The sequence below is a fragment of the Malaclemys terrapin genome, chromosome 18 (assembly GCF_027887155.1).
Source record: "Malaclemys terrapin pileata isolate rMalTer1 chromosome 18, rMalTer1.hap1, whole genome shotgun sequence".
In the NCBI taxonomy this organism is placed as follows: Eukaryota; Metazoa; Chordata; order Testudines; family Emydidae; genus Malaclemys; species Malaclemys terrapin.
The window spans coordinates 22,036,955-22,064,834 of NC_071522.1; the positions used below are offsets into that span (position 1 = coordinate 22,036,955).

Here is a 27,880-nt window from a genome sequence, read left to right on the forward strand (position 1 = left end):
GAGCCGCCGCCGCGCCGCGGGGTAAGCGGGGATCGACCCCCCCCCCCCGGTCCTCCCGACCCCCCCACTGACCCCCTCACCCCACCGCCCCCCTTGTCCTTCCCTCACCCCGACCCCCCACCGCCCCCCGACCCACTCCCCATCGTCCTCCCGACCCCCCCACTGACCCCTTCACCCCGTCCCCCACCGCCCCCCCGGTCCTTCCCCCCGACCCCCCCACCGCCCCCCGACCCACTGCCCATCTCCCGGCCGAGCCGCCGCCGCGCCGCGGGTAAGCGGGGATCGACCCCCCCCCCCCGGTCCTCCGACCCCCCACTGACCCCCTCACCCCACCGCCCCCCTTGTCCTTCCCCTCACCCCGACCCCCCACCGCCCCCCGACCCACTCCCCATCGTCCTCCCGACCCCCCACTGACCCCCTCACCCCACCGCCCCCTTGTCCTTCCCCTCACCCCGACCCACTCCCCATCGTCCTCCCGACCCCCCCCCACAATCCTCCCGCCTCCCCTCACCCCGACCCCCCCTCCGGCCCACGGCCATCTCCCGGCCCGAGGCGCCGCGGGGTAAGCGCGGATCGATCCCCCCACTCCGGGTCCTCCCGACCCCCCTACTATCCTCCCGCGGGCCCCACTGACCCCCTCACCCCATCCCCCCACCGCCCCCCTGGTCCTTACCCTCACCCCGACCCCCCCTCACTCTGACCCACTCCCCATTGTCCTCCCGACCCCCCACAATCCTCCCGCCTCCCTCACCCCGATCCCCCCTCACCCTGACCCCCCGACCCACTCCCCATCTCCTGGCCCGAGCCGCTGCCTCGCCTTGCGTAAGTGCAGACCCCTCCCCATCCCCTCATTGATCCCCCCACTATCCTCCCCACTGACCCCCTCACCCTGCTCCCCACTGACTTCTCCAGCCCGTACTGACCTCCCCCATCCTCCCACCTCCCCTCACCCTGTTCCCCCACTGATCCCCCCGGCCTCTCCTCACTCATCTTCCTCACTTCAACCCCCCACTGATCCTCCCGGACTCCCCTCACCCTGACCCCCCCCACCCCTTCACTCTGTCCCCCCTCATCCCAGCCCCCCCACTATCCTCCCCGCCTCCCCTCACCCTGAGCCCCCGGCCTCCCTTCACTCCGTCCCCCTCCGATCCCCCCCGGGCCTTCCCCCTCTGACCCCCCCACTATCCTTCCTGCCTTCACTTACCCTGCCCCCCTATTGACTCCCCTCAGCTTCCCCTCACCTCAACCTACTCCCCATCTCTGGCCCGCCTCCTTGCATTGGGGTAAGGGCTAACTTCCCCCCTGCCCTTCTTCCTTGCCCCCCCAACCTCCCTCCGAGGCAGCCAGCCCTTTTCCCTCATCCTGCCCCCCCACTCTTGACCTGTCTAGTTCCCCTCACCCAGCCCAACACCCCTCAGCCCTTCCCCTTCACCCCCCACAATCTCCCCCTTCCTGACTCACCCTCCCCCCGGCCCACCATGCCATCTTGCCTTGGGATAAGAATGGACCACCCCCCCCTTACCTTCCTCCGACTCACCCACCCTACCCCCTCATCCTGTCCATCCCCCACTGAGCCCCCGAGCCTTCCCTGACCCATCTCCCAGCCTGCTCCGCAGCCTCACCTTGTGGTACGTGCGGACTGACCCCCCGCCTCTCCCCCTCACCCTGCCCACTGATTCCCCTCTCCCCTCATTTCCCAGCCTGCCAGGTCTCCTTGCCTTGGGATAAGAGTGGACCAACTCCACCTGCCAGCCATTCCCTCCCTTCCCCCGACTCACCCTGCCCACCCCCCATCTCCCAGCCTGTCCTGCCGCCTCATCTTGGGATACCACCCCCACACCAGCCCTTCCCCCCCCCCCGATCCACCCAGCCTTCCCTGCCCAGCCCTTGCCCCTCACCCTCTGACCATCCCATCTTCCCTCCAGCGCGACCTCACTTCGCACCTTGGGGTAAAAGTGGACTGACCCTCCCCAGCCTTCCCCCTCACCCATTGATCCCCCCCAGCCCAACCTGCTGCCTTGCCCCTTCACCTCTGATCCCTGAGCCTGACCTGCCCCTCCAACGCCCCCTGCACTCTCTGCTATGACTCCCCCCTAGCCCAACCTGCCACCTCGCCTTGGTAAGGACGGACAGACCACCCCCCCAGCCCAACCTGCCTCCTCAGGCCCCCTCACTCCTGCCTGCCCCATCAGCCCTGGCTGGCCAGCTCCCCCTTCAGTCTGCTTCCCCAACGCCCGCCCTCACCCCTTCCCCTGCTCCCATTCTCAGCCTGGACCACTGTCTTGCCTTGCCCCAGCCCTCCCTGACCCTGCTCAGCCCATCCACTCCCACCACCCCCATAGGCTGATCCACTCCTTGGCCTTTGGGTAAAGACCAGACTGCCCCCTCACCCCCAGTTTGACCTGCCAACTCTCCTTCAGGAAAGGACCAGACCTGCCCCCAGAGCCTCCTAGCCCAAACCCCCAGACTCCCAACCCACTGCCTTTCTTTCCGGTAAAGATGGGACCGACCTGTCCAGCCGCCTCCTCCCAACCTCCCCATTCTTCCTGATGCGTCTCCTTTGGGTAAGGATAGGACTGAACCCCCTCTCAGCCCTGCTCCGAGGGCTGCTCCATCCCAGCCCAACTCCTCATCCCCAACCCAATCCATGCTGCCCCCTCGCTCTCCTTCAAGTAAGGACAAGATGAATCCCTCCTCCCCATTGCTCCCTCCCCAAGCCCCATTGGAAGGGGGGGCAGCCCCCTCTCCATTATCCTCCTGTCCTTACTGTCCCTCCTGGCCCCCTCAACCCAACTCCCATCCAGCTTTCCTTTGCCGTGCTACCCCAACCCTTCTGGGGAATGCACCCCCTTCCCTCCCCACTGTCTGATCTCCCCCTTCCTGTGCTGCTCCTGGGGCACCCCTTCTTCCAGCATTGGGCAGCAGGCCCCACCTTGGAGCTGGGGGGCGGGTAGGCTCCCTGCTTTTGGTGGGCTCTGGGACTAGGTCTCTCCCCAAGCACATGTCTCTGCTCTGAAGGTACCAACTTGGGAAGAACATCCAGATAGTTTACCTCCCTCTTAGTATCAGGTCTGGGGAATGCAGGCAGGTAGCAGAGAGCTGGCCCCACAGTGTGTGAAGCCCCCTTTTCCAGGCAGGAGAGGAAACCTTCTTTTTGCAGGGAATTCTCCATGCAGCTCTGTGGGGCGCTTGAGCTGTGTGGGGTTCTACCCCACTCCATACAAGCTCCTAAGCAATCAGCTGGTTCAGGAGGGGATGGATGGAGCAGCTGGGAGGGGGGACTCCCCCACTTCTCTCTCTGATTTTGGTCAGGTTTCATGGGGATTTTTTACATTTCTGCAGCATGTTGCAATGGATACTGTGTACACAGGGAAGTCGAGAGCTCCAGGGCGTTATCCCAACATGGGCAGGGAGTGGGTAATGCTTTGGGCCCTCAAGTTGCTATTTCCTTAGGCTGGCATGGGTGGGCAAAAATGGGCTGAGCGCAGCAGCATCTTAGGGAAGGAATGTTCTTAGCATCCACATGTAAGCTCTTTCGGGTAGGGAGTAGACCACCTTGTGGTGTGTGTGTACAGCGCCTAGCACAATGGGGTCCTGGCCTTTGACTTGGGCTCCCAGTAACACATGCTGCTGTTACTACTAATGATGTAAATAGCGATGGCCTCTCACTCCTGTTCTCTAAAGTCTTGGCCACACTTACCACGTATAGGTTCTTAAAGCGCAAAAACTCTGTTTATAATGGCTAACAGAGCTTGTGCCCGTTACATGGATCTCCTGCAGCCTACTTACCGTTACCAGCACGTTAACCATGTTTGAGTCCTGGCTATTGAAAATAGTTTCGCTGTAATATGGCAGGGTACAAACTTTGTTAACCAGTTCTTAGAATTGGGTCTGCTTTGTGCTTGGTGGGGCTGGGGCATTGCTGAGATGCAGGCTTGATGACTCTGGTGCAGCCCCACGGTAGGAGCTGGTAGCAGTTGCAGAAAGGAACCATGTGCCCATCCCCTCCTTTGTGATTATTACAGAGGAGTAGAGGCTGGGAAACAAATCTAAGGGAGGCAGAGACCCCATTCCCCTTTCAGCCAAGACAGCAGGACTGGGAAATTCCCTTTGAAAAACATTGTGGGATTGCTGCTGTGTCGTTACTCCTGGGGGAATTCTGCACCACTGCGCATGCGCAGAATATACGTCCCCCGCAGATTTATTTGATTCCCTGCAGAAAAATGACTTTCTGATGGGGAAGCAAAGGGAAATCACAAGAGTGGTCATGCGACCCTTCTCAGCAATATGTTTCAGGTGCCCAGGGCAGCTGGCAGAGAGGTAAATCACTGTGGGGCAGAGGCAGGACTGGGGAAGACCCAGATGACGGCTCCTACCCTACGCCGGCTCAGCTGCTAGTCTGGACTGGGGAGGACTGGACTTCCTCTTCCCCTGCATGGCAACTGGGGCCGGGTCAGACCTACCCCCAGATTTCTCCCCGGCTGCAGGAAGCTCTGCAAACTCTCCGCCACCACTTTCTGCATGCATTGCTCCTCAGTTACGGGGGAGGGATCCCTTTATGGGGAGCAGCTCCCCCATCTGCCCAACCCCATACATCCAGACCCCCTCATACTCAGACCCCCATGCCGAGCCTCACCCTCCCGCACTCAGAACCCCCCTGCTGAGCCCCACTCCCCCAGCATCTGGACCCCCCAGATCTGCCCCTGCTGAGCCCCAACCACTTTCACCTGGATCCCTCTGCAGAGTCCTATTACCATTGCACCCAGAATCCCCGTCCCCGTGTATCCCGATCCCCTCTGTACCCAGATCCCCCACTGAGCCACCCACACCCAGATTGCCCCAAACAGAACCCTCTCAACCCCCAACTAGATCCCCCCCACACTAAGCCCCTCCACACTTGGATCCCGCCTTGCTGAGCCTACTTGCCCACACTTGGTGCACCTGCCATGGAAGTGCAGGGCCCTGGGGTGTTTCTGGGGCAGGCCAGGTCCTTGTGCCGTGTCAGGGTTGGGTGCAGCCTCACCGCTGAGTCTGTGTCCTGGGGAGGAGCTGCACAGTGATTTCCCACCTCTGTTCAGCCAGGGGCTTGTGGTCCCCAAATAAAATTTGCAGAATTTTAAAATATTGTGCGCAGAATTTTAATTATTTGGCACAGAATGCCCTCAGGAGTATATTGTGGAAACAGACGGTATGGAGTGAATTCACATCCTGCCCAGAGACTGTCTTCTGCAAGACTGGCCTAGGGTCGAGGCACCTTGGTTTATTTTGGAGTGGCTCCTCTCTCTACTTAGTTCAAGCCAAAATGTAGATTTTGCAAGAGACTACTACAGAGGTTGAAATCTGAGGTTCTGTTTTCAGAGCTGCATATTTCTCCTGTTCCTAGCAGTGAGTCAACTTTCATAAAGTATTCCTCCTCACCTCATGAGTAACAGTGACTGGGTTGCAGCTGGAATGTTTGTCTCTCTGGAGTTGGTGGGAGAACTGCTTACCCAGAGTCACTGCCAAGTGATGTTTCATTGGCTTCCTATTCAATAAGCTGGAGGGGGAATCTCCAAATAGATTAGTATTTGTTTGGTGCTGCCACATGCTAATGGTTCTGTGGATGTTTTCCCTGCTGTCTGCCCCATATTCTGAAGCTGGAAATAGACGATCCTGATGGATTTTACTGCACCAACATCTCTTCTACAAAGAAAGTGTAGTTCCGAAGGGTAGTTCTCACCAAAAACGGCTGATTTGCCCCAATCCCGTACTGTAGCAGAAGCGTTCCAGTTTTTAGGGATGTCATACCCCCTATCCATACAGCCCAATCTGCCCATCCCAGAGAGCATAAATCCACACGAGGTCTGCCTTCTCCTGAGGATGGTTTAAAAGGATGGGCAGCTGGATTTTAGGAGTGTAGACAAACTGGTGTATTAGGTCATTAGGTGCACATGAGTGGGGAGTGGATGATTACTGCTTTGCACTGGAATATTTAAAGGCCTGTAAATCCTCTTCACTGACAGAGGGCTCAGTATGGCCTTGATGCTTGCTTGTAACTCTGGCTGGCTCTTCAGAATGTTGAGGGGGGAGATTGGGGGATTGCATGGACCACTCTCCCTCCCCCCCCCCCCCCCCCAATGCGTGTTTGTAATGTACTCAATGATTTTTTTGCCTCTGTCTTCACGAACAAGGTCACCTCCCAGACTGCTGCACTGGGCAGCACAGTATGGGGAGAAGGTGATCAGCCCTTTGTGGAGAAAGAAGTGGTTCGGGACTATTTAGAAAAACTGGACGAGCACAAGTCCATGGGGCCGGATGCGCTGCATCCGAGGGTGCTAAAGGAGTTGGCGGATGTGATTGCAGAGCCATTGGCCATTATCTTTGAAAACTCATGGCGATCGGGGGAGGTCCCGGATGACTGGAAAAAGGCTAATGTAGTGCCCATCTTTAAAAAAGGGAAGGAGGAGGATCCGGGGAACTACAGGCCAGTCAGCCTCACCTCAGTCCCTGGAAAAATCATGGAGCAGGTCCTCAAGGAATCAATTCTGAAGCACTTAGAGGAGAGGAAAGTGATCAGGAACAGTCAGCATGGATTCACCAAGGCCAAGTCATGCCTGACTAACCTAATTGCCTTCTATGATGAGATAACTCCCTCTGTGGATGAGGGGAAAGCAGTGGATGTGTTATTCCTTGACTTTAGCAAAGCTTTGGATAGTTTCCCACAGTATTCTTGCCAGCAAGTTAAAGAAGTATGGGCTGGATGAATGGACTATAAGGTGGATAGAAAGCTGGCTAGATCGTCGGGCTCAATGGGTAGTGATCAACGGCTCCATGTCTAGTTGGCAGCCGGTTTCAGGTGGAGTGCCCCAGGGGTCGGTCCTGGGGCCGGTTTTGTTCAATATCTTCATTAGTGATCTGGAGGATGGCGTGGACTGCACTCTCAGCAAGTTTGCAGATGACACTAAACTGGGAGGAGTGGTGGATACGTTGGAGGGTAGGGACAGGATACAGAGGGACCTAGACAAATTAGAGGATTGGGCCAAAAGAATCCTGATGAGGTTCAACAAGGACAAGTGCAGAGTCCTGCACTCTAGGGTGGAAGAATCCCATGCACCGCTATAGACTAGGGACTGAATGGCTAGGTAGCAGTTCTGCAGAAAAGGACCTAGGGGTTACAGTGGATGAGAAGCTGGATATGAGTCAACAGTGTGCTCTTGTTGCCAAGAAGGCTAATGGCATTTTGGGCTGTATAAGTAGGGGCATTGCCAGCAGATCGAGGGACGTGATCATTCCCCTTTATTCGACATTGGTGAGGCCTCATCTGGAGTACTGTGTCCAGTTTTGGGTCCCACACTACAAGAAGGATGTGGAAAAATTGGAAAGAGTCCAGCGGAGGGCAACAAAAATGATTAGGGGTCTGGAGCACATGACTTATGAGGAGAGGCTGAGGGAACTGGGATTGTTTAGTCTGCAGAAGAGAAGAATGAGAGGGGATTTGATAGCTGCTTTCAACTACCTGAAAGGGGGTTCCAAAGAGGATGGATCTAGACTGTTCTCAGTGGTACCTCATGACAGAACAAGGAGCAATGGTCTCAAGTTGCAGTGGGGGAGGTTTAGGTTGGATATTAGGAAAAACTTTCACTAGGAGGGTGGTGAAGCACTGGAATGGGTTACCTAGGGAGGTGGTGGAATCTCCTTCCTTAGAGGTTTTTAAGTCAGGCTTGACAAAGCCCTGGCTGGGATGATTTAGTTGGGAATTGGTCCTGCTTTGAGCAGGGGGTTGGACTAGATGACCTCCTGAGGTCCCTTCCAACCCTGATATTCTATGATGCTGACAATGTTAAAGCATTAATCAGAATTATAATAAGAACTCAACTATTTAATGCCTTCACACCTCTCCTGCTCTTGAGAAAGGGTCACAGAGCCAAGATGATTCACAGAAAGATAAAAACTGAGGTCCTCATCACTTAGGCCATGTCCATATTGACCAAGGGCACCTTGTTTTAGTACCCCTCTGGCAAGAATACTGCTCTTACCCAAGGTCGTCTTGGCCAGTATAGGTATGACTTTGCGGTTACTGGCTTTTGGAAGAGGATGGTTGTTAGCCTTAGTGCCCAGGCCAGGTTCTAAAGTATTGATCACACTTTGCTTCTCTAAATTCTCCTTGAAGTTTAAACTGGTATGGTATTTTCTTGCTGTTGTGTGTCGTTGCTGTATGGAGATGCACGCTCCGCCTGTGTAGATAGTGTGTAATTCTGGTCACTTACAAATCGTTGGGGATAACTGTTTGTAATAACTAAAGCAGCCCTTTTCTGAACGTTCCTAGTTTTTCCTTGCAACAAATAATTGCAGCTTCATAGGCTTAAACTCATTTGATCCCTTGCAATGCGTGGAGTGTCTTGGGGTTAGCAAGAGGTACGTTAGCTGGCCGGCCACTTATACCCTGTGTTCTTTCTCTGCAGGGATCACCTGACTCCACCAACTCCCTTTGCGCTGACTCCTCGGCGCCGGTATCCAATTCAGCAGGCTCAGTACTCCTCGTTGGGGGCCCTGCCCACGGTATGCCTGGATGGCTACCAGAGGAAAAGCCTGCTATCTGCTCGCAACTCCAACATGGTGCACAGCCCGGTGACAGTGAAGATTGCACGGCCGGACAGCAACCTGGCCCGCTCTCCACTGTGAGTACAGCTTCATCAGTGGCCCTTCAGCATCCCACTGCACACGTGGTGCACATGTGGTACACGCGTACAGCCAGTGCTCACAAACACACTTGTATCTTGTGTTAGAGGCACTGAGTGCTGTGCAGAGTAGTAGGGGCCCTCTCACCTGCAGATCCCTGCTTCTCCCACTTACTGGTAGCAAGCAGATTATATCTCCTGCGTGGTGACTTGCTCTGGATGCACTGAGGGAGTGTGCGCACTGGTGGTTGCACTTATGCATCACTTCACACTACTTACAGCCCTGTAAAACCTCCCCTTAATTAATCGCAGAGGGGAGAGTAGCCTGCTTGGGGAAAATGGGTTGTTCGCTCTTCCGTCTGGTCGCTTGATGCACTCTTCCCTGAGGGAGTGTCTGTAGCTCACGGCCCTGTAGTCTCTTAATTCCCATCTCAAGCATCGCTTTATTGCCATGGAAAGGATTATGAGGTCACAAGTTAGTCCTGAAGCTGCATTGGTGATGCTGCCTAGATTATTTTTCTTTCTTTGGGGGGGCCCAGTCTTCAGATGTGCTGGGCTGTTGGGGTTCAAGGCGCAGGGGGGCGCAGCACATGCAGCACCACTAATGGGGAGGAGGTGGGTGCTCACTCTCCTGTAACTCATGGCTTTACATTGCAGCTTGGAGCAGCTGGTTTCGCCAATGGCCTTGTCGTGCAATAGCCCCCTGGACCCATGTGCAAAGGAGACTGTACTGAGTGCCCTCAAAGAGAGCAGGAAGAGGGCTGTGGAGGAGGAGGACCAGAGTTTCCCCAGTGGTCAGGAGAACAAAAGAAGGTAATAAGTTCGTGGGCCTGGGTGCCAGCTTCGTGTGTCTGAAGCAGTGCTGTAGATGTGCCAGGTGCTTCACTATCTTCATAATGGATATACGGGCAGCACGCCGGCTGTGAACATGGGAACAAACAGCTGGCCTTTCCAGTGTGGCTAGTAATCTGAAACACAACTTTGGTTTCCTCTTGCTGACCAGCTTTAATAGCAATCTGGTATCTGTGCCCTTCCAAGAGAAGCCTAGAAGACTTCTCTTTTGAGGAAGAGGAAAAACATTCTGTTTGGGTTTCTATCGGGGAAGTTTCAAATGCCAAGCCTGGTTCCCCCTGCTTTGGTGGAGGTCTTTGACAGAGGCCTGGTGTGTGGATTGAAGGCTATCTCAGCACTTGGTTGAAGGGGTAGAGGAGTTGGAATCCTAAAACAGTCACTTCCAACTGCTCGGATTCTTAAGTCTGGTTTCTTAACTTCCATTTATACATAACCACCCCTTCCTCTCACTTCACCAGGTCTCGCTTCCATATTATTTATATCATAAACCAATCAGTTCTCCAGTCAGCCTCAGTCTTTGGAGAGAAATGGGATACACGTGTCCTGAATTTCTGATGTAAAACAAAACATGACCATTTAAAATCTGTTGAGATCTCCTTTATATATCTCAGTGAGCAAAAAAAGCATGTGTGTTTTTCCTTCAAGAAGTGATGGGGGAAAATATTCCCCAGTTTCCATTTGTTAAGGTTAATGAGAACACCAGACTTTAGGTCTCAGACACATAGCTGCAGCAGTATCTTTCCCCAGGATTTTAGGAAGGAGTAGGATATAAATCAGTGGATGCCATCGTCTTTCTGGTGGAGCCCTCCTGCAACTGCCCTAGCACAGCTGTTTTCCTTCTGTCCATTTCTGTATGTGTGGGTTTAACTTGTCTTGTGGCTCCCCATGTCTGTCCCTTGCTTGCCATGAGGCTGCAGGCTGCTTGCAGTGGGGAAGTCCATTGGGGCTGGGTTATGTGGGCTCTTGCCGATGAATTGAGTGCGAGAGACCCAGAGAAGAGAAGCTTGGGCTCATGAGATACTGTTTGTCTGTCATCCTGGATGCTGCTTCTGACCCCACTGTTAGATGTCAGTTTGAGAGCCCGGGTGATTAGGGTTACCATACGTCCGGATTTTCCCGGACATGTCCGGCTTTTGGGGGTTCAAATCCTCGTCCGGGGGGAAATCCCCAAAAGCCGGGCATGTCCGGGAAAATCGGGAGGGAGGGGTGGAGGGCTTGGCTGGGGCCTCTTTGGCCGGGGCCGGGCCGGGGTTGCGGGGCCGGGGGCATGGTGCCGGGCCGGGCGGGGAGCTGGGGGCGCGGTGCCGAGCCGGGCGGTGCGCGGGGCCGCGGGCCGGGCCGGGGTAGCGGGGGGGTGCGCCGGGCCGCGGGGCCGGGCGGGGAGCCGGTCAGGGGTAGCGGGGGGGTGCGCCGGGCCGCAGGGCCGGGCGGGGAGCCGGTCCGGGGTAGCGGGGGGGTGCGCGGGGCCGGGCGGGGAGCCGGTCCGGGGCAGCGGGGGGGTGCGCGGGGCCGGGCGGGGAGCCGGTCCGGGGCAGTGGGGGGGTGCGCCGGGCCGCGGGGCCGGGCGGGGAGCCGGTCCGGGGCAGCGGGGGGGTGCGCCGGGCCGCGGGGCCGGGCGGGGAGCCGGTCTGGGGTAGCGGGGGGGGGTGCGTGGGGCCGGGAGCCGGTCAGGGGTAGCGGGGGGGTGCGCCAGGCCGCGGGGCCGGGCGGGGAGCCGGTCAGGGGTAGCGGGGGGGTGCGCCGGGCCGCAGGGCCGGGCGGGGAGCCGGTCAGGGGTAGCAGGGGGGTGCGCCGGGCCGCGGGGCCGGGCGGGGAGCCGGTCAAGGGTAGCGGGGGGGTGCGCCGGGCCGCCGGGCGGGGAGCCGGTCCGGGGTAGCGGGAGGGTGCGCCGGGCCGCGGGCCGGGCCGGGGTAGCGGGGGGGAGGCACAAAATATGGTAAGCCTACGGGTGATGAGTGGCTTTCCGGGAGCAACCAGTCGCTTTTCCCACTGCTGCAAGAGCACACTTTCAATTGGAGTTGTAGTGGCTTATGCAGCTTTCTCCTTTCCCATTGCTCTTCTCTGTACCTCTGGGACTGGTAAATGTCTGGTCCCACCTCCCAAGGGGTGTGTGGCGGGGGACACAGGATGAATATGATCCTAGAAAGAGTGGTAGGGGGTGAGCCTGGACGTTGACACTTTATTCTCCTTTCTGACGTTGGCTCCACAACTGTGTAACAGTAACCCATTTCAAAGCACTTAACCTCCTCACGCTCCCCCGCTGGCTATCTAGGCAGAAAGCTCACTGCTCAGTGACTCGTGTCAGCTACGTCCTATCTTAGTACCAACACTCGGAGGTCACCTTTGTGCTGCCAGCGGTTATGCCTGGCACGTGGGCAGCAGCTGGTGTGGCTTGCACTTGAGAGAAATGCAGTCAAGCTCGGCAGTAGAACTGACCAGAGGATGACGATTCTGTTTCAAGGCAACTTCCAAGGTTTTGACATTTTTCATTCCACGTTGGAACAAAAACTAAAACTTTTGAACATATTCATGAAAACAGAATTCTGTCAGTGTTGATTTTCAGATGAAAACATGGGTGGGGCGGTCTGTCTGGTCATATGCCTGTCTAGTTAGGGCAATGGGTGGGATGTAGGAGTTCTGGGTTTCAGAGTGGAGATTTTCCTCAGATTGCTGGATTGTGTGGGTCCTTCTGAATGCTGAGGATTTCCTCATGTCTTTTTCTTGCAGACGCCATGACAGCAGTGGCAGTGGGCAGTCTGCGTTTGAGCCTCTGGTAGCCAATGGAGCCCCAGCTTCTCTGGTACCCAAGTAAGTGCCTGTCAAACTGTAAAGGGTCTAGTGTTGGCTAAAGGGCAAAGCGAAAAGGCTCCGCAGACTTGGCCAGTCGAGTGGAGGCCAGAGGAAAAAGCACTGTGCTTTTCCTTCCTGAAGTGCCATTTATTGAAATAGCAGGCAGGGCTAGAGCTGGGGTTCCTGTCCTGTGATCCAAGCTCTGCACCCTGACTGGGGGAGAAAAGACCTCTGGGAGGTGTCCAGTGCTGTGCTGGATTCTCTCTGTATGGAGTGGAGCTTGGCCTGAGCTGCTGGCAGCCCCCTTGTCAAGATCTCGGTTGCACAAGCTGAAAAAGGAAAACTGAAAACCCTGCCCCTCCCTTGTCCAGACTAACCCATCAGAGAGAGGGGCTGGGTGGGAGACTCCCAAAACATGTGGATTTGGGGATTGCATGAAATGAGAACTGGGCAAAACTGGTTTTTTTTGGTGAATAGTATTAACTGAAAAACACATTTTTCAGGGCACCAAAATTGTGTGTGAATTTAAGTTAAATTCAGTGAATAGTTTCAGCCAGGAAAAATGGAAAATCTTGAAAGTCAAAGCTGTTTTTTTTAATAGTTAAATCTCTAAACAAAACATCAAGTGCTAAACACCTGAGAATAAAACATTTTTGTGTGAAATGAGACATACGCCTGAGATGAGACTCTCCGTTTTTTGTTTTGATGAGAAAAACAAAAAATTAAGCTTTGGTTCAAATCAAAGCAAACTTTTTTGGTTCAGCCCCTAAACTGAAAATTCAGTGATTTACTTAGCTTCATTAGTAACCTTCTCTCCCTCTTTCTCTAGGCCAGGCACTTTGAAGAGGGCCCTCGTTTCCCAGTGCCTAGATGATTGCTTGAGCAAGAGATCACGCACTTCTTCCATCAGCTCCATGAACAACACATATGCTGGTGGGATTCCCAGCTCCATCCGCAATGCCATCGCTAGCTCCTACAGCTCCACCCGGGGACTCTCGAAGGTAGGTCACAGCATTTCTAATAAAACACCTGGAATTCACAAGAGACACGGTGGTTTGGGGTGGCATGGCCTTATGAGAATAAGGCAGCATTGCCAGGTGACTGGCAGTAAACCCGAGTAGTCTTTCTCCAGCTTCATGCAGCACAAACACCTTCCGCAGAGCATCTCAAGCAAAATGTGAACTGTTGCCACTGCCTGTCTGCAACGTGCCCACCAGGAGGCAGTGCTTCGCCATCCTCCAGCGTTGGCTAAAGCCAAGGGGTGTCATGGAATAGAGCCCCCTCAAACAGACCAGAACACACTAGGATTTCCTTATGATTTAGTTTGTTGGATGGTGCTCAATGCGGATTGTTCTAGGTAAAACAAAAGATAAAATCAGAACCATTCTCCTGTCATGCCACCCTCTTTCAGGCTGCAGTTGGCCAATGTTTGAGTCCAGCATTTTCAGCTTTGATCCAGGGCTCTTAAGCAACTGCCAGTCAGACAGGACTGTAAAATTGCTGATGCAGCATAAGGGGGGAAAAGGGGTAAACAGTGAGGTGGCAACATTTGCAGCTGATACTACTCAAGATAGTTAAGTCCCAGGCAGATTGCGAAGAGTTACAAAGGGATCTGTCAAAACTGGGTGACTGGGCAACAAAATGGCAGATGAAATTCAATGTTGATAAATGAAAGTAATGCACATTGGAAAGCATAATCCCAACTATACATATAAAATGATGGGGTCTAAATTAGCTGTTACCACTCAAGAAAGAGATCTTGGAGTTGTGGATAGTTCTCTGAAGACATCCACTCAGTGGGCAGCGGCTGTCAAAAAAGCGAACAGAATGCTGGGAATAATTCAGAAAGGGATAGATAATACAGCAAATGTCATGTTGCCTCTATATAAATCCATGTTACACCCACATCTTGAATACTGTGTGCAGATGTGGTCGCCCCATCTCAAAAAAGATATATTGGAATTGGAAAAGGTTCAGAAAAGGGCAACAAAAATGAGTAGGGGTATGGAACGGCTTCCGTATGAGGAGAGATTAATAAAACTGGGACTTGGAAAAGAGATGGCTAAGGGGAGATGTGATTGAGGTCTATAAAATCATGAGTGGTGTGGAGAAAGTAAATAAGGAAGTATTATTTATGCCTTCTCATAACACAAGTACTAGAGGTCACCAAATGAAATTAATAGGCAGCAGGTTTAAAACAAATAAAAGGAAGTATTTCTTCACACAATGCACAGTCAACCTGTGGAACTCCTTGCCAGAGGATGTTGTGAAGGCCAAGACCACAAGAAGGTTCAAAAAAGAACTAGATAAATTCATGGAGGATAGGTCCATCAATGGCTATTAGCCAGGCTGGGCAGGGACGGTGTCCCTAGCCTCTGTTTGCCAGAAGCTGGGATTGAGCGACCGGATGGATCACTTGATGATGATCTGTTCTGTTCATTCCCTTTGGGGCACCTGGCACTGGCCACTGTCAGTAGACAGGATACTGGGCTAGATCGACCTTTGGTCTGACCCAGTAGGGCCTTTCTTATGTTCTTATAAGAGCAGATAACTGAACTTTACTAGCTAGTTGCCTATCCTTGTGCGGCCTTAACTGCTGCTGTTCTACCCTCTTTCTTTTGTACCTCCTTGTCTCCTGAGCCAGAGTGGACCCTGGGCATCAAACCTGATACACCTTTTTAAAATAAATCCATGGGAAAATCACACATTGAATAATGCATGCAGTTCTGATCTCCCCATCAAAAAAAAATTAGATTTGGAAAAGATACAGAAAAGGGCAACAAAAATGATTAGGGGTATGGAACAGGTTCCATATGAGGAGAGATTAAAAAGACTGGGACTTTTCAGCTTGGAAAAGAGACGACTAATATGATAGAGATCTCTAAGATCATGAATAGTGTGGAGAAAGGGAATAAAGAAGTGTAATTTGCCTCTTCACATAACACAAGAACCAGGCCTCACCCAATGCAATTAACAGGTAGAATGTTTAAAACAAACAAAAGGAAGTATTTCTTCACACAACACACAGTCAACCTGTGGAACTCCATTGCCAAGGGATGTTGTGAAGGCCAAGACTATTACATGGTTCAAAAAGGAGTTAGATAAGTTCACGGAGGATAGGTCCATCAGTGGCTGTAAGCCAAGATGGTCCGGGATGCAACCCCATGCTCTGAGTATCCCTAAGCCACTGACTGCCAGAAACTGGGGCTGGACGACGGGATGAATCACTTGATAATTGCCATGTTCTGTTCATTCCCTCTGAAGTGTTTGGCGCTGGCCACTGTTAGAAGACAGGATACTGGGCTAGATGGACCATTGCTGCGACGCAGTATGGCCATTCCTGTTACGATTCCTGTAGGAAATGTTCCCTAGGTTCAGTCTCACCTGAAATGTGTCCCTTTCAATGGAAAAACGCTACAGTCAATGAGGTAGGAGTATCTTGTGCAGTGTTGCTGAGAACACAGCCTACTCTTGCCAGAGTAACTCGATGTGTGCTCATGGGTCTAGGGTATGTCTACACCGCAGTGAAAAACCTGCGGCAGGCCTGTGCCGCTTACTCAGGCTCTCAGCGCTCCAGCTAAGAGGCTAATTGTGGTGCTGACATTCGGGCTCAGACTGTGGAGCGCAGGCTCTAGGACCCTGCGAAGTGGGAGGTCCCAGCGCTCTGGTTGCAGCCCAATCCCTAACCTCTACACCCCAAATAAACAGCTCTGTGAGCCCAAGTCACCTGGCACGGGCCAGCCAGGAGGGGTCTAATTGCAGCCTACACATATCCTAAGGCTCTAGTCTCTTCACCAGCCAGATCATTGTTGCTTTATTCGTTACAAAGGGGACCAATACAGCCTGTGGGGCTGGCCAGGAACACAGGGCATTTAGCTTCCTGGTGTGAATTACCTTTTAATGGTCTGTCTCTCTCTCTGGGTTCCAGCTGTGGAAGAGAAGTGGCCTGAATACTTCCCCTCTCTCCAGTCCGGCATCTTCCCGCTCTCAGACTCCGGAGAGGCCTAGCAAGAAAGCCAGGTAACCAAGTTCAGTGCAGCTCGCGCTCGTTGCTGATTCAGTCTAAACAGATGTTGGGGGTATCGTTCTAGCGGTATCCTGTGTGCAGACTCCAGTCGGGAGGGGGCAAGGCATGGCCAGGTGGGGCTGGTGAGGCGTTTTGGACTGCCCTCTTCTCTCTCCCCAAGTCTTAACCTCTGTGTAAGCCATCTACCTTGGGGCACTCCAACCCTTTCCTTCCAAGCCGTCTTGTCCCCTGAAGTCTGGCTAACTCTGCTCTCCCTTGTCTTCCTGCTGGCGGCCTAAGGAGGCATTGCACTCGTTCCATTCTCCAGTGTCAGTAACTGTGTCCTGCCTGCCCTGTGGCTGATACGGGTTACTGGGCTGGTGACTTCCCATGCTGAGCACAACCTGCTGCTTTTGCCCATTTCCTTGACCTGGATTGTTCCCAGGTCTGGGGCTAGGAGAGAAGAAAGGGCCCATTGCCATTTCGTTAACTAACACCCACCTCTGCTGCTCCTAAGGACTCCGACATAGCTGTCCAAGGGATACAGAGGCACCTGTCTACTTCCAGCCTCCTGTCTTAGTGCTCATCCCTGTGCAGCAGGGGTGTGTGGGTGTGTGGCACATCCGTCGTAAAACAAATGTTGAAACAGGCTGTTTTCCCAGAATATTCACTGTGAATGTTTGGGTCTAAAGCAAAATGACTCACAGGCCAGCAAAATGTGGGCCCCTCAGTGATGCTCTGAGCTTAGCTTTGCCTCTGCAAAGTGCTGGAGGGTTTGTGTGCAATTCTTCCTTTGCTGTTATGCCAGACCTCTCCATTGTCCCAAGCTGTGGCGCACGAGTGTTCGCCTTTTGTCTCCAGGCACTGTCAAACTGTTTGGGCTAGAGGCAGCGCTGTGCTCAAGGCACTGGTCTTACCAGTGGTTGGGTATTTTGCTTGTGGCTTTCAAGATGATCATTCATGGCTCGTGGGTTGTGTTAAATCTGTCCTGAAACGTTTGCAGCCCTCAGAGAGGAGGTGCGGCGGTGTGAACTGGGCCTAACGGGCTTTCTCCCCTCTCTGCAGGGAGGAGGATCCTCACTGGTCCAGCACTTCTACCCCTGTAAAATCTGACAAGGAGCTGCAGACAGAGAAGGGTGAGTGGGGACAGGGTAGGGCTTGCAAAGCCACTGCGGATGCCGGTTTGGCTCAGGCTCTGCAGATGCCTTGTAAAGGAAAGGCTGCTGGAGAGTAAGAGGAGGCAAAAGTTGGAACCTTCTCTGGATGTAAGATTTGAGTGAGATCTAGAAACGGGGTAAGCAGGTACAAGGCACAGCAGAGGGGACAGGATGATGAGTCTCCACCAGGTTCCAAGCTGAGCAATGCTAGGCCCCTCCCTGTTTCCTCTTGCTGGTTCAATTGAACAGTGTTCATCATTTGCTGTCCTAAGTGGGGAAACAGCTCCCAGGCTTCACCCCACTGGGGGCTGAGTGTGGGTGATAGAGAAGTAACCTCGGGTCTGGTTTGTGTGTTGGGTAGTGGAGCACTTTGAGAGGATGGGGGACAGCTGCTCTGAGTTACTGAATGGACTCTTCAGTGTCAGTAGGAGCACGTCCTGGAGCAGTCTGTTCCACGTCCCTGGGCGTCTTCGCACAAGCTGCCTCCTCGGTTTGCAGGTGTGGCCAGCCATTCACCCAGGACCCCTGGGCCCTGTACTCGGCTTGGCCCTCTGTCTGGCTCTCTGCTCCGAGGCAGGGTTATCTGGAGGCAAGTCTCTCCTCCCCCCCCCCCCCCCCCCCCACTCTGACAGAAGGGCGGTGAAAGCATCGGTAAGCTCCTATGACAGGGTGTGCGAACTGAGCCCCTCCTCCATCTGGAATCCCCACTTTTGATTGGTTCCTCCCATACTAGCTTTGGAGACTCCTGTGCGGAAGAAGCAGAGTTCCTTGACCTCGCCGTCCATGTCGGGGAGCAGTGGGAAACGCAAGCGGAAGATCCAGCTGCTTTCTTCTCGCCGAGGAGACCAGCTTAGCCTGGTACGTTGCCTCCACGTAGCCCTTCCTGGGCACCTCTGGCAGTGGAATACCCTGCTGTAGGTCCTCCAGGCGTGGGGGGAAGCCTAACCTGGCTGCCCCAGGGATAGGAGCACCTGCCCTTTGTGGGATGGACGTGAAGCCAACCCCAGCTCCTGGTGTCTGGGGAGCTGCTTACTGCTGGGCCTTTCCTGGGCAATACTCTGGCCCACTCAGCACCAAGCTAAAAACAACCCCAGACCATGTGCAATTAGTGGGCAAAACAGAGGAGTAGGGATTCGAGTGGCAGACTCTGCTTTATAGCAGTCGCTGCTCAGTGGCGTTACCATGAGTTTGGCTGGGTTCTGCCTGCCTCCTTGAGGAAGGGACTAAGCTCACGCTGTTCTTCCTCCCTTGGCAGCCCCCACCCCCTCAGCTGGGTTATGCTGTCACAGCAGAGGACTTGGATGCGGAAAAGAAGGCAGCACTGCAATGGTTCAACAAAGTCTTGGAGGATAAGACGGGTAAGGATCCCTCTCATTTAGGAGGTGCGGTTAGTAGGATACTGACAGTAACTTAATGCTGTAAGCAAGAAACTGAAGGAAACACCCATCCCATAGATGTCTAAGGCCAGAAGGGACCATTATGGTTAAGGATACGAGTCCATCACTGATTCCATGACTTTTGGTGACCTCTGCAACTTCAGCCCCAGGCGGCGCGGGGTTTGGGCGGTGCGGGCCTCGAGCTTCTATGAATTGTTTATTGACTGTGACCTTACTACAAATATCCCTGACAAAATCTTAACCTTAATTATGGTCATCTGGTGTGATCACCTGTGTAACACAGGCCAGAGAACATCACCATGTGAGTCATGCATCATACCCAGAGAGCTGCCTTCTCCCAGCGGCTAATGAAGTTAGATTTTCTGCCATTCTGGGTCCTGAGGAGAACTTCATGACTGACACCTCTCTTCCCCCCCCCCCCCCCCCCCTTTGCAAACCTGGGGCTTTTATGTGAGTCCTCCAGATCCTGGAGTGGTGGTGAAGTCCTTGGATCTTTTCAGGAATGTGGAGTGTCCTCCTAAAGTCACTTGACTGCGTCAGGCTCTGGTTCCATCTGTAGCTGCCCCTGCATAGTTGGGAAGCCCTGCTAATAGCAAACTGTCTAAGCATGTTGTTTTTCTTGCTTCCCAGCAGTAGACGCCACCCCAAGCACTGCTGCAGAAACCACCCCTGCATCCAGGCCTGTGTCATTCACACTGACATCTACTGGGCCTCCATCTGTTTCCTCGGCCCCCCTGGTCGCCGGCGCTGGGTCACTCCTGGAGAGTCTGAAGAAGATGCAGAGCAGGCAGAGTGCTCTTGTGCTTTCAGGTTAGTGATGTGGTGAGGGGAGATGGGAGAGCAGTGGGAATGGCCTCTGTGGGTCACTAGTCAGTCCCAGCTGGGAGGTGCAATGTTGCTTCTCCATGACACAGCTTATAAACAGCTGAGTGCAGGAAATCCCAAATGGCATTTGATTTAGTGCAGCCATAACACCTCTCCAACCCAAAGTGGAACAAGAGTGGCGTAGGAGGGACTCTAGGGGAAGCCATCAGGGTTCTAACTCGGTGGCTCACTTCGTCACGCAGAGCAGTGCTCTGTTTGGGCCTGGGGTTTTGCCCCAGGTAAGTCTGTCTTGGTGGCAACTTGATTCTCTCTCCCAGCCCACCAAGTCGACTTCCTTCATCACACAAATCAAACTCTGGCAATAAGCCGTCTGTTCATCTGTAAATGATTTTCCCTCTTTCACAGATTCGACTGGGGCTGCAGTGACCTCTCAGCTGCCTCTGACAGTTCCCACGGTATTGCCGGATTCAGGTTCACTCCCTGCAACCGTGTCTGACTCCAAGCCTGCTCCGACACTAAACTTGCTGGCTCCCTTGGCCCCTCCCTCCTCCACTGCTCCGCCTGCCAGCAGTGTGAGCAACCTGGCGATTCCAGCTTCCTCTGACCTGGGCCAGACCCCCACCAAGACGCCCTCCCCCCCTAAACCCAGCATTCTCTTTGGGATGCTGAGTACGCCGCCAGCCAGCCAGCCTGGACCAGCGGCAGCATCCGCCGCGCCCGCAGCCGCCCCCATGTTCAAACCCATCTTTGGCACCCTGCCAAAAAGCGAGAGCGTGGCGCTCTCTGCAGCTGGCACCTCTCTGGCAGTCGCAGCATCTACCAGCTCTGTGCCTCCCTCGACAGCGTCTTCCTCCGCCGCCCCCACCACATTCAAGCCCATCTTCGGGAACTTAGCAGCTGCTGCTGCACCTATAGCAACAGCGTCTCCTTTCACATTCAAGCAGACACCTCAGCCAGCCCCAGCTGCTGATCTGACAGCAACTTCCACTACAGACACCACCTCTGTCTTCACCGGCCTCCCCAGTGCTGTCTTTACTACTGCAGCTACCGCCGCCAGCACGCTGAGTGCCACCACTGACGCCACCGCAAAGCCAGCCTTCAGCTTTGGACTTGGCGTGCCACTCGCCACCAGTGCATCCAACAGCACGACGGTCACCGCGCCCATCTCCACCAGAGCAAGCCAGCCGTTCCTGTTCGGAGCCTCTCCAAACCCCGCCCCCAGCACCGCAGCAAGCTTCACGCCTACCACTCCCATCTTCCAGTTTGGAAAGCCTGCAGCCCCCACCGCCCCCACTACCAGCGTTCCCGCAGGCTCCACCTTCGGCCCAGCATCCTTGAATGCAGCACAGGCTGCTCCCAGCACCACTGCTGGCTTTAGTATCTTTGGGGGCACAAATCTGACCTCTTCTACCCCACCAACCACCAGTCAGTCAACGCTGTCGTTTGGTTCCTCCACTGCTGCATTTGGTGGTTCCTTTGGAACAGGTGCGAAACCGCCCCCTCCGTATCCTGGTCAGCCTGCGTTCGCCACTGGCACCCCGGAGAGTCAGCAGCCCACCAGCAAACCTGCCGCTGGCCCCGCAAGCTTTAGTACCCCCAATTTCGGCTTCGGGGCCTCTGCGGCTCACCCCGCAGCACCGCCGGCGTTCGGGAACAGCTCCCAGCCAGTTTTCGGAGGGACTAATACCCAAGTTTCCTTTGGCACCAACAGCTCCCAGCCAGCTTTTGGGGGCACTACATCAGTGTTCTCCTTCGGAACAGCCACCACTTCAACCGCATCAAGTTTTGGCTCCAACACCCAGCCTACAAAGAGCAGTACAGGTAGCATGGTATTTGGCGGAACCACCCCCTCTCCGTTCCCCTTCGGGGTGTCCAACCAGCAGAGCACTGGTGCCAGTGCCTTTGCCATGGGAGCGTCTGCCCTGAGCGGGGGCACCCCCTCAGTGGCATTCAATTTTGGGGCTGGACAGAACGGATCGGCAAGCACAGCAACCCCCTTTGGTTCTTCCTTGACACAGAACACGTTGGGTGGCCAAAACCAGAGTGCGCCATTCGCCTTCGCTGTGCCTGGCACTCCTGACAGCAAGCCTGTGTTTGGAGGTAAGGTGCAGGGGAGGAAAGTCTGCTTAGCCCTGCTTGGGTCGAAGGCTGGGCCTCTCATTGGAGCTGGCTTGGGGAGGAATTGGGAGGCTTGAGTGGATCTAGGCAGTGACCTTGCTGTGCTTTATTCTCCCTTTATTCCTCACCCCTCTAAACTTAGGGCTGGCGCTGTTGATATTTTGCCCCTCTGCCATGAGCCATTCCTTGGGATCAGGAGAATCCCAGAGGACTGTGTTTCCGGTCTCTGCATAGACCGGGGACCACTCCGGCTTCTAGCAGTGTGTCTGCGAGGGCTGCATCCGCATAGCTCAGCTCCGCTGGGGAAGGGTCACTCTTCTAATGTACAAAGGTTTTCTGCCCCAGCCAGTAGAGTAAGCTCCCCCCAGACTCTGCGAATCCCGGTCTGTTCTGTCTCATGGGTCTGCTGAGTGGAGGCTTCAGGAAGTAGGAAGGGAGTCGATGGGAGATGCAGGAGCCAGTTTTCCCAGGAACTCAAGTGTTTCAGGGGGAGCGGGGAGGTTGTCGCCTTGAGAAAGGGGGAAATGGAAACCCTCTGGGGCTTGGGGGAGTGCACATCACCTCTGCCTGTTGGGAGGCTGGGTGGAGATGTTCCAGCCTTCCTGTAGGACCTGTGCAGTCTGTTCTCGTCTTCTCCTTCTTCCCCTGGCTGAGCTGTATCCCCCCCCCCCCCCGCACGCTGGAGCAGAAGCTTCCCCAAAGTGCACAGGCTCCGATCCTGCTGTGCCTTGACACAGACTCCCCGTCCTGCTCCTCTAGCCAAGGCTGACAGTGGTGTGTTGTTTTCAGGAGCTCCCACTCCCTCCTTTGGGCAGACCACGCCTGCTCCAGGAGCAGGGCCTGTCGGGAGCAACAGCCTTTCCTTCGGGACCCCCAGCACTCCTGGGTCGGGCTTCGGAGGAGCAAGGCCTCCATTTGGTAAGAGACTTTCCTCATGGCTTCCTCTTCCCCCAGGCCTGCAACATGGGGGTGGTTGGGGGTCAGTAGGAGCCCTGCCCCTAAAGCAGAGCCTGCTGTGGGCTGCACTGACTTCAGACAGGTTTCAGAGTAGCAGCCGTGTTAGTCTGTAGCCGCAAAAAGAACAGGAGTCCTTGTGGCACCTTAGAGACTATTTGTTAGTCTCTAAGGTGCCACAAGTACTCCTGTTCTTTTGACTTCAGACAGGCTCCCAGAGGTGAGTGTCTGTGGGCTGGCTGTTGGATGGCTAGAAATACGTCTCTGACAGCCAGTCCTGGAAGACAGCCTTTGCCTCCCTGCCTGCTCCCTGGGATGGTGGGGAAGGTTGGGTCGGGGGGAGGACCGCATCCCCCTCGGAAACAGAACCTCGGTTCTCTGTTTGGGGGTGGAGGGGTGAGCTAGACTGGAGGAGAGTTCATTGCTTCACTTCAGCAATGTGATAGTGTGCGCTCACGTTCGCAGGCCCCTGGGAAGCTAATGCTGCAATGGGCTTCTTGTGTAGCAGTGTCCACGTCAGACAGGGTAAAGGCTGGCAGTCGCTCATGCAATCTCTCTTGCCTCTAGGACCATCAACCCCTGCGTTTTCTATCGGGGCAGGGTCCAAGACGGGGCCCCGTCAGCGGCTGCAGGCACGAAGGCAGCACCCCCGCAAAAAGTAGCCTCTTGGGTCTCCTGTTGGATCTTCGTTCCGGCCCAGCTGTGAAGTGGCCGAGCCACCTGAGCCAAGGATATCGGAGTTCTGAGTGACCCTTCTGACAAGGAGCCCGGGCCCCTGGCTCAGGTGCTCGTTTCGGAAATCGGTCGGAGACACTTCTGGGTGGCAGCGACACGACGCAGGACAGGATAAACCAAACCCTTCGTACTTGAACAGTTCCACAGCCGAGACTGGATAAACTCTGTACATATCAGCAGCGTTCCTTTCCTCCCTTATTTCTCCAGGGCTCACAATGTGTAATTTCTCCAGGGCTTCATCTAGCTGCTCCGGTGCTCTCCTGACCATACTGACAGTTCAGCCTTGCCCATCCACCGTGTACCGAGTGCGTGGAGTGGGAGCTGGCGGGGGGCAAGGGGAGGTGCCCATCTGCACATTCCCTGTCTGTGCCTGAATGGAAACCCGCGTTCTGTCCCTTCGCTTGCTGTGTCCCTGCATTCCCCCTTGTAGCTTTGCTGTAAGTGAGGCTCTTCCCTCCAGGCAGATGCGTTCCCAGTCTGCCTCGTGGCTGCTGGTCCTGGAGGTGGGGGTGTCCCCGCTGGCTCCAGAGGCCTTTCCCTGCACGGTGATCTCATGACCTAGTAAATGCACCTCTCCCCCTCCTCCTAAGGGACTCCAGCCTCTGGTTTGAACCGGCAGGTGCTGGCTTGCCAGCCATCTGCCCTGGGCAAGTCTAGTAGATGGGACTGGCCCAAGCCCCTGTGTGTTAGGGAGGAACTCTTGGTGCTCCAGGCAGACCATCATCCAGCTCCTGCATCTGCGCCTAATGCCCTGCTGTGAGCAATCTGCCTCTGTGCTCCCACGCAGACCCTGCAACTCAGCGTCTTGCCTCTGCTCGGGAACCCAGCCCACTGCCGGGGTAACCTAGCCTCTGCGTCCGCAAGAGCGGGAGGGTGGTGCCTCTGGTGCACCAGACGTGCTCTGCCAGGCCCCGGAACGAGCAGAACCCCTGCCCAGAGGAGGTGGGACGCTGCCACTTACTGCCCTCTCCCATCGTGACGCTCCTGTAGCTTTCCCTGCTCCTGTCTGTTGTGCGCTTCGTATGTTCGCTCCTGTTTGTTCGCTCATTGAATCGAGCTTGGAGGAAGAATTGAACCGTGTGAGTGGCGGCATGTTGGTAATGCCGGATTTGCTGTGTAAAGATTTTGCGGGGAGGCTGTCTCCTAGTGGGGGATGCGCCCTGCCTAATTGGGTGTTGAGAGTAGCATCATTGTGTGGCTACTAGTGCTGAGTGAACTCTGTATCTTAAATGTGATGACTGAAAGGATGGCAGCCTGGGGCGTGGGGGGGCACAGGGGGCTGGAAGGGTTCCCTAGGTCCCGGGCTGGCAGCCTCTTGGCTGTCCTGCCCTGCTCCAAGTCTAGCTCTTCTCTCCCCGTGTCAAACCCAGCTGGCTCGTTACCCAGCCAGGGGTCAGTAGCACACGTCCCTTCAGTGCCGGGCTTGCCTAGGGCTGCACGGGGCTGTTGGCCCTGCCTGAAGCCACTAAAGGGAAAGAATCCCCAACTGACACGCTTAGGATTCGGCTTCTTGCCCCCTGCTCCTCCCTTAGCCCGGCTCCAGGGGCTGGGTGCTCATTTCCAGCCAGCGGGGGGGCGCTCACGGGGCTGCCCCATATCTTGGAGCTCAGAGGGGAGAGGGCCAGGGCTTCTATTCCCTCTCCTGCCCGCAGCCTCTGGGGAGCTCTCACTGGGAGGACGCCTTGTGTGCCTCGGGGAGAGGGGCTGACACCCCAAGGCCTAGGCCCCTTTGACCCCCCACGTTCCAAGAGTGACTCTGGCTGCCAGCTCTTTTTACTACTCAGAGGTGTGAGTGTGTGTCTGCCGAATCCTAAATTAACAGATATTTAAACATTTTTTAAGAAAATAAAAATTTATTTTTATATTTAAGCTAAATTGCCTTTGAATTCCTTCAAGCTTGGTTCACTGAGGTGGTCAAAAGTTCAAAGCTGTCGACTAGGATTAGCTGTGCCGTTACCTCTGGGGAGGAGGAAGTGGTCCCTTGTAGGCCTGGAACCCCCCTGCCAGCCCTGGCAGGCTGGGCTAGCAGCCGGGAAGGGCAGCTAGCCCGTGGGGCAGGAAGGGCTGGCCTGCTCTGTTCGAGTGGGTGCATTCTCTTCCTGCTGGCAGGAGCCGCTCCTCCCCTGACAGTCAATGTTACATGAAATGTACTTAATTCTTTTATAATGTGATGTATGTGGATGTGACTAAACTTTTTTATTTTTCCTTGAGACGGAGGCTTAGGAGCTCTTGCACGTCAGAGAGAGTTGGGGTTTTTTATTTTTTTCTACCAGGACCAATGAGCCTCTCCTGGCTGGGGAGGTGGGACCTAGGTGGAAAGTCTCTGGGCTCTAACAGCGGGGAGGTGGCTTCCTTTAGAGTGTGCGGGGTGGGGGTGTACTGCACTCACTCCTGCCCCTTCGGAGGGCTGTAGCTGCCTGGTGTTGGGCTATTTTTCTCCAGCCGTTCCTTAGGATACCAAAGCAGCTGTAGTGGGCCATGGCGGAGCTCTGCCCGGTTGAGGGGCACTGCCCAGCCATGTAAATAGCATCAGCCCGGCCTTGCTGGAGTCTCATTTCAGTCGGACTCTTCGCACAGGTTTGGAAAATAGGTGAAGGGGCTTGTACCTTAAAACTGCTCCCGAACCCCCACCCCCGGCAGAGCCGTCTGGGCTCACGTGCTGTCATGGGGGGCGACCGTTCGTTCAGCGCTGGTGTCGGGCCTGTGCTTTCCCAACCTGCCGCTTTCAGGGGCGGGTGTTCGGAGGCTCTGGAGCGTCCCAAATCCACTGGGAATTGGGGCAGTTTGGCTCGGACACGCTGTGACTAGTCCGTGGCTGTTGGTTCGTGCCGGCCTCGTAAGCGGGTGTCTTTGCTCACTGGCCTAGATACGAGAATTGCTGCTCCTAGCCAGAAGCGAGGGGAGTGGTTCAGTGTCAACCAGCAAGCAAAGCTCAGGTAGGTGTCGGTAGCTGCTATACACTCTGCCGGCAGGCCTGCTCCCACACTCCTGTATTCCTTCGAGCCGTCTGGTTACCTCGGCTGACTTTCCTCCACCACAAACCCATTCTGCCCAGCCTCCCATCTACCTTCAGTCCTGGCGGTGCTCGGCTAGAGGTGACGTACGAGGCAGAGGCCACGTATTCGTTTTCGGGCCATGTGTTCTGCTGCATTGGTGTGTAACTTACTGCAATTCTAACGCCCTGCAGCAGAATAGAAGGAGGAGGCCTCTTGCTCCTCAGATACAGCCGGGCTCCTGCAGGCTAGTTAAACTCTGGTGGGAGTATATTGCATCTGAGGCCCTGTTCACACCCATGCAGTGCAAGGCATTTCAGAGCTGATCTCCAGGCTGTCTTGGTGGTCCATGTCCAAGGCAGGTTGCTGGGGCTGGTGGAACAACCGAACAGAACGAGGGTGGGCTGATGGTATGTATTTATGGAACAAATTATCAGCAGCTCAAAAGAGCCCCTTGCAGTGGTTTGTGCCCTGAAACAAACCATGTTCCTAATCAGTCGTCAGGGTGTGGAGGTTTACTTTGAAGCCTCTTTCAGGCTTGTCCAGTGAAAGAACCAGGGTAGGAAGAAGTAATAGGGTCCAGGTACCACCACAGAGCGGTGGGCTTCTTCAGACACTTCCTAGAGTGTTACCCTGGGCTGAGCCTGTCTTTACACTGGCCCTGTCCTAGTGCTGGTGCTCTAAACTACCAAGCAACTTAGCAGCAGCAAGGGGTCACTTTGCGGTACCTTGGTTGGGTTTGTGTTTGTAAATGGCCCTTTCCTCGTTCTCGGACCCAATTACACCGGGCCTGAGTTCTCTCCGCTCTCCCACGGTTCTCTGCTGTGATTCGCAAATACCAAAGCTGCCTCGTGACCAGGCCGCTGCTCTAAAGGACCCCATCTGCGTATTGCACAGAGACCTTCCGCTGCCCGGCTTCCTCTGTAGCTGGGTGAGAACGGTGGGTTGCAAACCCGAGTGGGCTGCAGTACGTGAATGTTGGGGGGGGGAGGGGCGCCTGGGTTTTTTTATTACAAATGAAAACTTAGATCATTCCTGGTGCAACTGGTGGGGATTTTTAGTGTGAATGTGCATTTTTTTCCTTGCTTATGTCATTGATTTAAAATAAAAACAAAACTGTGCTCGATTCTGGCTGTTCTTGCACCAGTTGCTTTGTGTCGCAGGCAGCCCCAGCTCTACCCTGGCTGTCCATGCCTGAGATGGAAAGGGCCGGCTCAGGCAGTGATACCCGCGCTGTGGTGTTCTAGAGCAGCATTTCTCAAATGTGGCCACCAGGGGCTTCTAGCAGTGGGCTTCAGCCCCTGTCCCCTGGTTCGGCCAGAGGCTCTGGTGATGGGTTTAAACCCCCACCCCCTTCAGCTGCAGGGTTCTGGGGGCAAGCTTAACCCTGGCAGTG

General features: G+C 55.0%; 1 protein-coding gene across 2 annotated transcripts; it reads left to right on the forward strand.

Annotated features, from left to right (window-relative positions):
- On the forward strand, positions 1-27,610 carry POM121C (POM121 transmembrane nucleoporin C). Of its 2 annotated transcripts, XM_054008044.1 has the most exons (13): positions 1-21; positions 8,442-8,657; positions 9,315-9,470; positions 12,237-12,317; positions 13,129-13,300; positions 16,228-16,319; positions 17,371-17,441; positions 18,196-18,320; positions 18,718-18,820; positions 19,490-19,669; positions 20,090-21,784; positions 22,592-22,720; positions 23,324-27,610. In XM_054008044.1, the coding sequence occupies exons 2-13, from the start codon at positions 8,593-8,595 to the stop codon at positions 23,416-23,418; spliced, it is 2,964 nt and encodes a 987-aa protein (XP_053864019.1). In that variant the 5' UTR covers positions 1-21; positions 8,442-8,592; the 3' UTR covers positions 23,419-27,610. The 2 variants fall into 2 exon arrangements, with proteins under 2 accessions (XP_053864019.1, XP_053864018.1); XM_054008043.1 differs by lacking the exon at positions 1-21 and having other exon boundaries at positions 8,501-8,657; positions 19,493-19,669.
- Positions 27,611-27,880: the final 270 nt, after the last annotated feature.